This window comes from Eptesicus fuscus, chromosome 18, assembly GCF_027574615.1.
Source record: "Eptesicus fuscus isolate TK198812 chromosome 18, DD_ASM_mEF_20220401, whole genome shotgun sequence".
Lineage (NCBI taxonomy): Eukaryota > Metazoa > Chordata > Mammalia > Chiroptera > Vespertilionidae > Eptesicus > Eptesicus fuscus.
This window is the reverse complement of record NC_072490.1, coordinates 6,042,790-6,055,687: the sequence shown is the minus strand read 5'-3', so window position 1 is coordinate 6,055,687 and position 12,898 is coordinate 6,042,790. Positions and strand designations below refer to the sequence as shown.

At 49.9% G+C, this 12,898-nt stretch overlaps 1 protein-coding gene and 1 long non-coding RNA gene across 2 annotated transcripts in view; one reads left to right on the top strand and one right to left on the bottom strand.

The window, feature by feature from the left end:
• Positions 1 to 5,127, bottom strand: part of DLEC1 (DLEC1 cilia and flagella associated protein) — a 45,704-nt gene extending 40,577 nt beyond the window's left edge. The window contains exons 1-2 of the mRNA XM_028132070.2: positions 4,729 to 5,127; positions 3,400 to 3,550 (exon numbers count right to left, since the gene is read on the bottom strand). Coding sequence (XP_027987871.2) covers positions 3,400 to 3,550; positions 4,729 to 5,127 — 550 coding nt within the window. The remainder of the gene's footprint in view (positions 1 to 3,399; positions 3,551 to 4,728) is intronic.
• Positions 5,128 to 5,219: 92 nt separating this feature from the next.
• LOC129152144 (uncharacterized) lies at positions 5,220 to 8,814 on the top strand. The gene is made up of 4 exons (XR_008558866.1): positions 5,220 to 5,258; positions 5,429 to 5,495; positions 8,052 to 8,161; positions 8,492 to 8,814. It is a non-coding gene; the product is annotated as an uncharacterized LOC129152144 (long non-coding RNA).
• Positions 8,815 to 12,898: the final 4,084 nt, after the last annotated feature.

Here is a 12,898-nt window from a genome sequence, read left to right as displayed (position 1 = left end):
AGTTTACCAGCAAGGGAAGGGAATGAAAGCGTGAATTGTTCTGCAGAATTCTGATCTTTCTCCCTCTGCCTGGGAGCCATTTGTGTATGTTTCCCACGTGATGACAGCTGTATTAGCCAACAGAGGGAGGCTGCCTCTGGGTCTCAAGGAAAGTTTCAGGGGAATATCCTCTCCATCAATCATCTAAGTCCATGTTCGGCAAACGGCGGCTCGCGAGCCACATGCGGCTCTTTGGCCCCTTGAGTGTGGCTCTTCCACAAAAATACCACGGCCTGGGAGAGTCTGTTTTGAAGAAGTGGCGTTAGAAGAAGTTTAAAAAATTTGGCTCTCAAAAGAAATTTCAATCGCTGTACTGTTGATATTTGGCTCTGTTGACTAGTGAGTTTGCTGACCACTGATCTAAGTTAAAAGGTTTTTGGGCCCTGGCTGGGTAGGTTGGTTGGTTGGAGCATCATCCAGTACATCAAAAGGTGGCAGGTTCCACCCCCAGTCGGGGCACATGTAGGGTAGTGGGGTAGGGGTAACCAATCAATCTTTCTCTCTCACATCCATGTTTCTCTTTCTCTCTCTTCTCCTCCCTCCTCCCCCTTTCTCCCTTCCTCTCTCTCTAAAGTGAATAAAAACATATCCTTGGGTGAGGATTAAAAGAAGAGTTTCTTGTGTCACCTTGCCCCACACTGAGAGGAAGGGACCAGAGGCATGTTCAGGAAACTGGATTAAGATCTCTACTTCTACTACTTTTGAAATAAAAAAACAACATTATCAGCAGAAGGTTCAGAAACCCGAGCAGAAAATATCTGATTATGACTCAATATTATCTGGAGTAAAAAAATGAAGGTCATTGAAAAGTTCTTCTAACTGATCTTTGTTTCCCAGTTCTCAATGTTTTATTTCAGTTTCATTAAAAAAACACACAGACAACCAACCAATTACTTAATCTCCTTTGATCTCTAGCCAAAGGAATCCTAGGAAAGACAGGGACACACCGACTCCCAAGGCTCAGGGATGATTATCAGGCAATTAATAAGACCTCCTGAGAATCTGCTACCAAAAATCTCTGCCTAAACACGTGGTTGAGGGAGGGATTCTGGCAGCTCCATGGCTCTGCTGTGGTGGAGGGGGAACAGGCGGAGATGTGGAAGCTGTGCTGAGTATTTACTATCTAATGGGACCTGAGCCTCTGAGGTGGCAGGCCTGACAAAGGACAGGTCCTCCTGCTCAGAGCCACCCCCTAAGGGAAGTTATCTAACCAAGCGTGACATTATGTCTGATCAACGATTCTTCCAATCTGGGTCCCGGCCCTTCTGAGCTGTGGGGATTTAGGGAAGTTATCTGATCCTCTCTCTGAGTGTAGTTCCTACACCTATAAAATGGAATGGAGAGAAATCTACCTCACAGAATCGTTGGACAGATTCATTGGCATAACCTATGCAAAGCATCTTGGGCAGCATCTGGTCCCTAAGAGCATCCCATAAGTGTAATGCCTTCCTAAGCCACTGCATCTTCTACTTCTCCCTCCCTCTAGGCCACAAATATGTCAGGTCTTCCAACCCTAAAACCACTGTCCCTGCTGCCTCCTGCACAGGAAAATAATGACTCTCAGGGATGCAGGAGGATAGATCAAAGTTTTTTTTGGGGGGGAGAATAAAGGGAACCAGAGCTTCTTAGAGAAATGGCTGATTCTAGGTCTGGGGCAATAAACACACAAGATGAGCCTTCTGACCGTTCCAGAAGGTAAGAAAATCATCAAAGACAATGTGTCCAAGAGTTAGGAGTCAACCTGAAAAGGCTCAAATGGGCCAAAGATGGGACAGCTGGAGCATCAATAAGGGTAATAAATATAATTGTACTTATGAAATCCATGAGTTCATCATGGTACTGAAAACAAACTAAATAAAACCTCATCAGTCATGTCTGAAAGGTGCTGCCAGGGGGACCAACTTATTATTTTAAAAACTGGCCAATAAGGGGAAAGAATTAATTCTGCACGTTTCTTGGGGGTAACCAAAGTCGTTGCTGAAAAGTTTCTCTTTATGGACGTATTCCAGTACCATTAGCATTTTACTATAATTGACAGCCCCCCAAGGAAACAACAGGTCCAGGCACAAGCTGCCAGCGTCATGGAGAGAGAGACGTCAGATACCATGTACCTCCTGAAGGAAGCACACGGCACCAGGGAACTGGTCCTGCGCCTCTCCCCCAAAACTGTACCTAAACCTCATGAAGCCTCTAGAACTAATGACTGAGTTGCAGGCAATAGGGGCATCATAAGAACAGGTTCAACACCACCGCAATGTTGAAATCAGCATAAGCAGACCGTGGAGACGTCGGCAGTAAAAAGAACACCGTTTCTTTAACAAATGCATTGATTACAGACTGTACCCCCGTCGAGGCGGCTGATTAAGAAAGAGTTTTCAGTGAATGCTGGTGGTGTGGTGATGGAGCTTTGATGAGGAGCAAGATGTTGGAGAAACCCGAGGATGCCTCTCCGAGAAATACTAAGAAATTACCATCGAACTCGGTGAATTTAAATCCCTGTAGGCTCTGTGTGCCGAGGGTCCGCCTGAGGTGTCAACTTAAGGTCTTCTCGGGTCTTTTCTGAGCCTTTCCTTGGGCGTGTGCAATCATATTTTAATTTCCCCCATGTATCCAGTTGTTTCTGAATGTCACAGTATTTATTGATTTCAGAGAGGAAGGGAGAGGGAGAGAGAGATAGAAACATCAACGATGAGAGAGAATCATTGATCCGCTGCCTCCTGCATGCTCCCTACTGGGGATTGAGCCTCCAACCTGGGCATGTGCCCTGACTGGGAATTGAACCGTGACCTCCTGGTTCATAGGTCTGTGCTCAACCACTGAGCCACGCCAGCTGGGCTACAATGTATTTATATCAACCACTGAACTACATACGCTTAAGAGTGACTAAGAAGGTGGATTTTATGTTATGTTATGTGCATTTTTCCACAATAAAAAAATTGGGGGGAAAAATAAGCCATCAATACCATGAAAGACAGGAAGAGATAAAGTAATTGCACCAAATGACAAGTCTAATAAAAGAGACATGACAATCATATGCAACACGACTTCCTGGACAGGATGCCTGACCAGCGAGAGCCACTGTCCACCAGCTGAGAAATGTGAATGGGGTCTGCGAACTGGAGATTAATGTGGCACCGATGCTGATTGCTTGGCTTGGGGGGTTGTATGCTGGTTATGTAGGAGAGTGTCCCTGTGTTGGAGACATGCACATTGGAGTGTTTTGTGGTAATGAAATATCGTGTCTGCAACTTGCTGTCCACATGTTCAGGTAATGACTAGAGTGAGCAACGGAGCAAATACGGTAATATACGAGTACTCACAGCTGGGGAGTCAGGGTGACAGGGAGTTGTTTATACACACCTGGAGGCATCTTGATGATGGGCTCAAGCTCCTGGACTTTAGCCTGGTACATGGCCCGCTCCCTCTCCGAAATGGCCCGTGCACAGGCCTGAATGACGTGTCTCTCCAACATTTCAAACTCATCCAACCGCTGCTTATAGGACTTCCGAATCTGGCAGGTGGAGGATCAAATGCACAGAAGTGTGAGATCACATATAGCTTTACTCAACCTCACCCCGGCATCAGGGCTTCTTGGGAAGCACAGAACAGTCACAGAACTAGAGAGGCCGTCGGGCCTAGCCTGACAGATGTGAAAACTGAGAGCGACAGAGGAAAATGGTTTAAAGGTTTCATAGGAAAGTCAGGGACAGAGGCCAGCAGGAAAACCTGTCTCCTGACTTCACAGGAAAGAGAGTGCCATCCACATCCTGAAATTCCAAATACAAGTTAGCACACCACGTGGTAGACAGAGGGTTGTGCCACCCAGGTCCCCGTGCAAAGGACTTGCTCCTGAGCTGCAGGGGGCTTAGCGAGCACACAGCTGCCAGCCCTTCGGAGTTTACCTGGGCTGCTCGAGGGCTCTCAGCTGAGCCTCCCTTCAGGGAGTCATGAGCAGTGCGGTCGGCAGTCAGCCCCGCAGAGAGGCCTCAAGTTGTCTGCTTTCGTCTTTGCACAGATGAGGAAGTGGAGCTGCTGCTCCAGAGACTGGGCATGCCTCCTAAAATCTGGGCACGGACGCCCCGGTTAGGACTGTGCTTTCTGATACAAAGGCAGACACTTTCCCAGGAGGGGGGGGTGACTTTTAGCTTTATCTCCAGGGAACCATTATTCGGCCATCTGCCCTAGTCATAAAATATAGGCATACCTCGTTTTATTTTGATTCACTTTATTGCACTTCACAGGTGTGTGTGTGTGTTTTTTTACTAATTGAAGGCAAGACCTTCCACCAGCAAAAAGATTACCACTCGCTTTATTGCGGTCACCTGGAACCAAACCCGCAGTATCTCCGAGGTCTGCCTGTATATAATGTGTGAGTGTGTGTGTGCAGAGAAAGGTAGGTGTTACAGATTTAGGCCTTTTGTGTGTAGCATGTATTTGTCTAATTGTGTTCCTGGAACGTCGGGGACATGCGGCAGGGAATTGGCTCTTTCCCGGCTGCATCCCCGGTGCCCGGAACAGCGCCTGGCAGCCGGCAGGTGCTCACACTTGTCGAGCAGCGAATACCGCGGGGGGGGGGGGGGGGGGCAGCTTTCTGGGGGGCGCGTCCTGGGCCCCCAGCACTGTCCTCAGGTGCGACGGGCCCCACCTGTAGGGAGCGCGCGGGGGCGCAGGGCCGCGGGCTCGTGTTACCTGCTGCAGCTCATCCACGAACTCCTCGTGGACCTCATCCTCGCTGCCGCGGGCCTTGATCAAATTTGTGCTCCCTTCGTCGCCGAACACCTCGGCCGTGTACAGGTTGCGGAAGACGCCGGTGAGCAGGTGCGAGATGTCCTGGGTGCGCAGGGAGGTGGGGCGCAGGCGCAGCAGTTGCGGCTCGGGCAGCTGTGGGAGCGTGGGCTGCGAGAAGCGGCGGGGCCGCCCCCTGAAGCTGTGATGGAAAGACTCGGGGTAAGCGAGGGAGGACAGCCAGACGGACTGGCTGGGGCTGCAGATCCGCGACAGACGCGAGGTTGTCGTCCATGTTGCCCCCGCGAACGCGTAGGATCCAGACTTGGAGGAGCGGCGGTCTCTGGCTTGTCCGGGCTCCATGGCAACGAAGACGCCGCGAACTGCACTTCCGCTCCTGGCCCCGCCTTTTCCGCTTTGCCTCCCTCTTCCACCGCGTCGTCGGTGTCGTCATCGTCATCAATAGGCTCACCGTCCGCGTCACCGGAATGCAGGTGAGCTTATTGGAGAAAAGGCTAGTGGAACTCCGTGGAGAAAGGGTTAAGGGACACAGCCAGGACAGTCTGATTGCAAAACCTTGTTCCTAGCTGCCTACCTTCATCCGTCCGTTCTCTAACGTGTTAAGCAATCATTAATTCGCTCTTTTAATATTTATTGTATAAAGATTCTGTTTCAGGTCTGTGCCGGGGGCTGGAGACACCAAAGGAAGTAAGATGCTGCTTCTTCCTCAGGTAGCTCACTGTGTGTGTGTGTGTGTGTGTGTGTGTGTGTGTGTGTGTGTGTCTGTGTGTGTGTGTGTGTGTGTGTGTGTAATTAAGAGAGCGAGACACCAGGGTGGTGAACAAGGTGGGAGCAGGAAAACAATTCCAGTTTAGTAGGTTAAGGCCAAGCTGGAGAGAAACGTTGGTGGTCGTGGAACCACAAAGGACAGGCGCTTACTCGGCCTCTAAAGTGAGAGTGAACAGTGGAGCTTGGAAGAAGGGAAGGCCAAGCAGAGATTTAAGAGAATGAGTAGACTCACCATAGTCATCAAGGAAGTGGAAATTAAAAGCACAATGTGAAAGCACTACACACTTAGTAGAATATGAAATCAGTCAATCAATCAACAAATCAATAAAAACAAATGAACTGCCCTAACTTGTTTGGCTCAGTGGATAGAGCGTTGGCCTGTGGACTGAAGGGTCACAGGTTCGATTCCGGTCAAGGGCATGTACCTTGGTTGCGGGCACATCCCCAGTAGCGGGTGTGCAGGAGGCAGCTGATCGATGTTTCTCTCTCATCGATGTTTCTAACTCTCTCCCTCTCCCTTCCTCTCTCTAAAAAAAAATCAATAAAATATACTTAAAAACAACAACAACAACAAAAACAAATGAACCAACCAACCTAGTGCGGGTGAGATGTGAAGCCACTCGAGTTCTCACATGTTGCACTGGCAATGCAAACTAGTGTGGCAGCTCTGGAAAAGCGGTTTGGTAGCTTCTTATAAAGTTACTCATATAGCAGCCCCCTCTTAGGCATTTCCCCAAGTGAAATGAAAACTTATGGGCACAGAAAATCCCATGTACAAATGTTTAAGGCAGCTTTATTCGTATCCTCCAAAAACTGGAAAAAAACCAAATGTCCCATCCACTGGTGAAAGAATCAATAAATTGGTACATCTATCTAATAGAATAATATCAACAATACAGAGGAAACAGACTATTGATACACAACAGCATAGGTGAATTATCAAATTGCTCACCTAAGAAACATTCAAACCTGCAAAGAATTTTTGTGCGTTTATTTGCGCCAAACTGTTGACAATTGCCTGCCGGGAAACAGAATCTCAATGTATTGAGACAATGCTCCAGAGAATGGCAGTTGTTTTTTTTTGTGTTTTTTTTTTTTTTTAACCTACTTTTATAAAGTATCATCAAAGGAGGAGATGTAAGAGGGTCACATGAAATCCACTGGTGATAGATTAGGGAGGTGGGAGAAAGCAAAGGGCGGGGGGAGGGGACCTCTGGGATTGGATAAAAAATAAAATGATAGACACAGGCTTCTTTTACACAGGAGAGTACAGGATAGTTAACAGTCAACACGATAACAGTAACAATGAGGGAACTTGTGGTTTCGCCCTGGTGCATTGCTTGTGCCCTGAAGGAAGTTACAAGTTACCCTGACATTCCAAAGGTATGTTATCGGAGATGCAAAACACAGTAGGCTCAGTTAAGATCAAAATTGATCTTTGTCAGGGAAGATACCGGCCTAGGACATGACTACCCACTGTAAACTGCTTTTTTAAATTTAAAAAGTTTTCATTTCAGACCATCCTTTGTGGTTACTTTAGGTCTCTGAGCTTGCAAGGCCACCACACACAGACCCTCCTTGAGTGAGTCAGGTTAGCATGTGGCCCCTTTTTCATCCACAAAATGCATCATGCTAGGTAAAAAACAACATTCCAACAGGCTATGCATACTAATGATTCCATTTATACGACATGGAAAATGCAAACAGAGAAGAGGTCAGTGGTTGTCAGGTGCTGGTGGTAAGAATTAGAGTGAGCTCCAAAGGAGCATGAAGTAATTTCCCTGGGGGTGATGAAATCTATGTTGATTGTGGTGGTGGTTACAAAACTATGGATTTGTCAAACCTCATGGACCACAAACCTCCAGCTGCCAGCCCTTCTGAGTTTTCTTCCTTCCTCTCTATCTGTACACTCGAAAGGGCACATTTTACTGTATATAAATTCTACTTCAATTTTTTAAGTGAAAAGAAAAAAAATAAGGATGCGTAAGCCAGGAGAGAAGGAAAAAGGGCAGTCCCTGCAGAAGGTCCTCATTGTGCAAAAGCTGGGAGAGAACACGGCACACGGGAGGACATAGAGAAGTTCAGGAGCGGAATTGATGAGGGAGGGGTAGACCTGAAAGGTAGAATGGACCAGACTTGCTGGTGGATAATGGGAGTGAGACAGAAGAGGGGTCAGGAATGACTCCCTCATATCCTGTATGTGCAACCAGGTGGACACCTATAAGATCCGTTCAATGAGATGTTCGGGAGGAGGGCTGCTCCTGTCCAGGGCAGCAGTTTGACATCACAGGGACTGTCATCATTGGCACAGCGTGGCTTCTGCTCACGGGCGCTAACAACCAACCACTTTTACTCCTGGGGCGAGTCTGTGTGCCTTACAGCCCGAAACCCACTTCCTGAGATGAGCCCAGGATGCTTGCCCACAGACCTGGCCCACTTCCGCTTCTGTTGGTTGGGCCTACCTCCCTCATGGGTCCTTCCCGGAACTTTGTCCTCAGAGCTGGCAATCTCGGGCCCCTGCTGCTGATGTGCCTGAGAGAGGCCCCTGCTCTGCCTTTCCTCCAGTCGCAGCCTTCTCTACAGAGTGAGGAGGTACCATGAGGCCGAGGTACCGTGCCCCAAAAGTACTGGCCTAAACATCCTGAGCCATTGACAGGGCCTGTGCAGGCCTCTTTAAGTCCTTCCTCCCATTGCTCACTGGTGTTTGCACGAAGGGGTAGCTTTGGTGGGAGGTGGAGGGAGTTTGGGCAAGTGGGCTGCTTTGTCCAATTGTCTACACGCATGCAGGGTCCCCAGTGGTGCACAAGGCAGGTGTGTGTGGCCGGAGAACTGGAACGGTCTGGGGGCCGCCATAGCTCTGATATCAGGAGTGGGCCAACCCAGACCAAGTGGCTTCCCCCGTCTCCTCTCTTCTCCCTCTTCTCCTGGTATCTTTCAGCCGGATAAGCTGGATTCATCCCTGATTCCACCGTGCCCAGCATTCAGTCTGTTTGCTCTCTGACCAACCAAATAAGTGAATGGTTCAAACCAGGCACAGGAACGAGGGCGGGGCCACCTTTGCACCACTTGGCCGCCCCTCCCCCGGGAGGGACTCAGCAGCACAAAGGGAGTTCCCGCTGCCTTCTTCACTTCCTAACGTGTGCTGCTCACCAGCATTTTTCTTTGTTTATCTCTGGGTTCCCACACAGGTTGTTTGGCCTTTTTAATTGTTTTACTTTTAAGATTCAAAAGTTATATGTCATCCTGGTAAAAAAAAAAATAAAATAGTGCATAAAGAATAAAAGTAAGTGTCCTCAAACTCTTTCCCTGGATGAGTTCTGCATCCTTCCAGCTACTTTTCCTGCCTGCACAAATATCAATATCTATAGTTTTTAAAAAATTTATTGAAAAGCACCAATGACATCCTATTGTACATTACACACACACACATACACACACACACACACACACACACACACAGCCATTTGCTTTTTTCACTTATGTCCTACATCAACTCACAGAAGACTGTGTGTGTGTGTGTTTTTTTAAACAGATGCAAGGGGACCTAATGTTGGAATGTAACTTATGTAACCAGGTCCCTGCTAATGAACTTTACCTTGCACAGTGTTTCTGTATACAGTATAGAGACACTATCATATCTCTATATAATATCATATCTCTGTATTATATAACATCCTAGAATTAGACAACAATATAATATCCTCGCATTAGAATTGCTTTGCCAAGGGTATGCACATTTAAATATTTGAAATGTTGCCAAATTGCCCTCCGGAAAGATTATCCCAGAGAAGACTCAACGAGCATTCTGTGAGGGCTGATGGACATTGAAAACATGCTTCAAGCCATATCCCGAATTCTATCCCACCCCACAACTCCCTCCAAAACTCCAGACTTGTACATTCATCTTGAACTTGACACCTAGCCTTGAGTGTTTGAAGGCCCCTCAAACCTAATGTGTCCAAAACAGAGCGCCATTTCCGTTACTGGAACTCCGCCTTCCTGTGGCCCGGGCCCAAAGCTTGGCGTCACCCTTGACTTCTCTTTCTCTCACAGCCCCCACCTGTCGGCTCTACCATCAAACTGCATCCACACTCCTACCAGTTCTCATGACCTTCAGCCTCCCTCTGAGGTCTGAGCCACCACCCACTCTCACCTGAATGGCTGTAAGTGCCTCCTCAGGGGGCTCCCTGCTTCAGCCCTGTCCCTCCATGATACTTCTCCTTCCAGAAGCCAAAGTGATTCTTTTAGAACAAGTCAGTCGTGTCCCTCCACAGCGTGAAACCTTCCAAGTGCTTCCCATTTCCCCCCAAGTACAAGTGGACGCCCTTGGGAGGCCCAACAGGACCTGGGCCCCATTACCTTTCTGTCCTCCCCCAGGATCCTCCTTCCTCACTCTCTCTGCTCCAGCCACAGGGTCTCCTTGCCAGTCCTCCAACCACCACGCCCACCTGCCTCAGGGTCTTGGCAGTGCCCTGAATCCTCTACTACAGATGTCTCCGAATGGCCCACTCTGTCACCTCCTTCAAGTCTGTGCTCAAATGTCACTTTCCCCAGAAGATCCAGCCTGGCCAACCTATTTAAAAGTTAACCCTCTCCCATTCTTGAATCCCCCCTACTCTTTAAATTGTCCTTATATCTAATGTACTAAACAATTTACTTCTTTTGTTTCTTACAGCGTCTCTTCTTTCCATTGGAATATAAGCTCCATGAGGCATGGGGTTTGGTATATTTTTTTTACTGATGATTCCCAAGCCTCTAGAACAGTGCTTGGTACAGAGCAGGTGCTCAATAAATAGTTGTTGGCTAAATTAAAGAACAGAATAGTTTTCAAACTGGAGTTTCAGTTCTTCTTCAGTTTGCTCATTCCTTAAGTGTGCCTCCTCCCTCAAGGCTGTGCCTCCTCCCTCAGATGAGGATCTGACTGTTCCCCCACATCAAGCACTGGACTCTGCCTGTGGAGTGGGGCAGGGTGCGAGTGAGTGTTGGGACTTAGTCCACAGTGAAATAAACATCACAGTTACACCCCTGGCTGGTGTGGCTCCATTGGTTGGAGCATCATCCTGTACACTGAATGGTTGTGGGTTCAATTTCCAGTCAGGGCATATACCTAGGTTGCAGGTTCGATCCCTGGTCAGGGTACATATGGGAGGCAACTGATCAATGATTCTCGCTCACACTGATGTTTCTCCTCTCTCTCTCTCTCTCTCTCTCTCTCTCTCTCTCTCTCTCTCTCTCTCTCTCGCCCCTTCTCTCTAAAATCAACAAGCATGTCCTCAGGTGAGGATTGAAAAAAAATCACAGTTACATTCACAAATGAATATGCAATAAGATCCCACAAATATAATTATAGAAAAGTGACTCCAAATTGTCCCATACTGACCTGGGATTACCCACAGGCCCAGAAACCTTGTGGTCTGGCGTGGCATCCTGATCCTTGCACGGTCAGTAGTCTCTTCCTGACTTGATCTGAGCGCCCTCGCTTCGCCACAGCTGCTCCCTTGGGAGAGGCAGCCTCCACTTTTCCTCCCGAAGCATCCAGACTTGGGTCCGGAACCCTCTGGAGGGAGCTCAGACGGGGTGTTCAGCCTTCACAAGCATCGGGCACACTCTTGGGCCAAGAGCCGCGGGATCAGTAGAGGAGGCCGGAAGAGGACAGCCGTGGGGAGAGGGGATTCCCGTCCCTGTCTGTCCAGAAGGCATGTATTCATACCAGGACTCAACGTCTGTTTCTTTAGCTGATTCCGACTGCAGAGCTGCAGGGTGTGATGGGACTTGCTCAGGGTCTCAGACCAGGAAACAGCAGAGCCAAGGTTTAAACAGCCCCTCACCCCTCATGTCCTGGGTCTGGGGCCCCAAAGACAAGGAGGGGACAGAATAGACCTCACCCACCTCACCAGCTTGTCTAGGTTTGTTCTGGGGGTAGGCATTGGGCAGGGCCAGCCCTGAGAACACGGGGAGCCTGACCCTCCTGAGAGTTGGCATTCAAAAGCGGCGAGGGGCCAAGGGAAGTGACTTGAGGCAGTCACTGGCCCATACACTGGGTTTCACCTGTCTCGTCTTCCCAGAGCCTCCGCCCCCCAAACCCACCTCACACACACCCTGAAGACAGGATGGGCAGCTGGGGAGGTGGGGAGATGCCTGAAAACTCCACCATTGGGCAACTAGTCTTGGTGCAGGCATGACCTCTCTGTGCACCCGGCGGAGCCTGCTGAGTCACCAGGATCCCGGGGCATCTTGTAGAGGTAGCTGAGAGCTGGGATTTGGCAAGAGGGGAGAGGTGCATGGGGTGGGGAGGCGGATCATTTAGGCACCTGGCGAGTTTAGGCTGAGGGAGCAGAATCCAGCAACTTTGTGGTTGGGTGCAAAGCCTCTTGCTGGGCCCTCTAGTCCCTCCACACACATAGGTACAGGCATAACCACCACACACGCTTTCCTCAGCAGACACAGCAGAGTGCCTCCCAGCCTGGAGGAGAGAAAGGGGCAGACAGGAGAGGTGAGGAGAGTGCTAGAGTGTGGGCTGACCCCTCGGAGCAGCAGCAGGGTGTGCCCAGCCCTCTCCTGGCAGAACCTGGTTGCATGTGCCAACTCGGAGCCAGCCACGCCTATCCTGCCCAACCACCCTGGCCGGGGAGGGGCTTAGCTCCTCTGTCTGGGCCAGAGGCCAAAAGAGGGCCCATGTGAGGGGGGGTGGGGGGGTGTGCAAAGGAAGAAGGAGCCCGGCTGCAGCCCTCACCAGGGGCATCTGGGGCACAGGGAGAGGTGACGGTCCCAGGTCACGCCCCGGTTTGGGCTTGAGGCTCGGAACTGGGAGGGGATGTGAAAAAAGAGGAATGATGCTTCAGATGAAGCCAAGTCAACCGCTGGTGTCAGAATGTCATTGGGTCTTTGCCCGGGAAGAGGAGCAGGGCTTGAGGAGGCCTGACTTGCTGAATAGAGGGACTTGCTCCCTCCCCGCGCCCCCCCCCCAGGACATTAGAGGTACCTCAAGGAGGCCCCCAGAGGGCAGGCCTAGAAGGGTGCATCTTGACTTAGGTGGGAGAGGAGAGGTGAGCACAGAGAAAGGATCCTCCCTCATCGTCCCCACCCCCAGGCCGGGCTCCAGAGTGAGGTCCGAGCAGAAGGGAAACCCAGGAGGGCTCTGCCAGGTCTGCCAGGCGGGGGTGGAGGACAGGACAACCACAGTGAACGCAGGTAAAGGGCTTGAGGGAGGTCTGGGGAGGGAGGGGCTCTCCAAAGTCCTGAAGTCCCGACCCATTCCCAACCCTCAGATCCAAGAGACAAGGCCGCCCAGGCTGGCTGTGCTGGGAAGAAGGGCCCAACTGGCTTCTGCCAGACTCTCCCATGG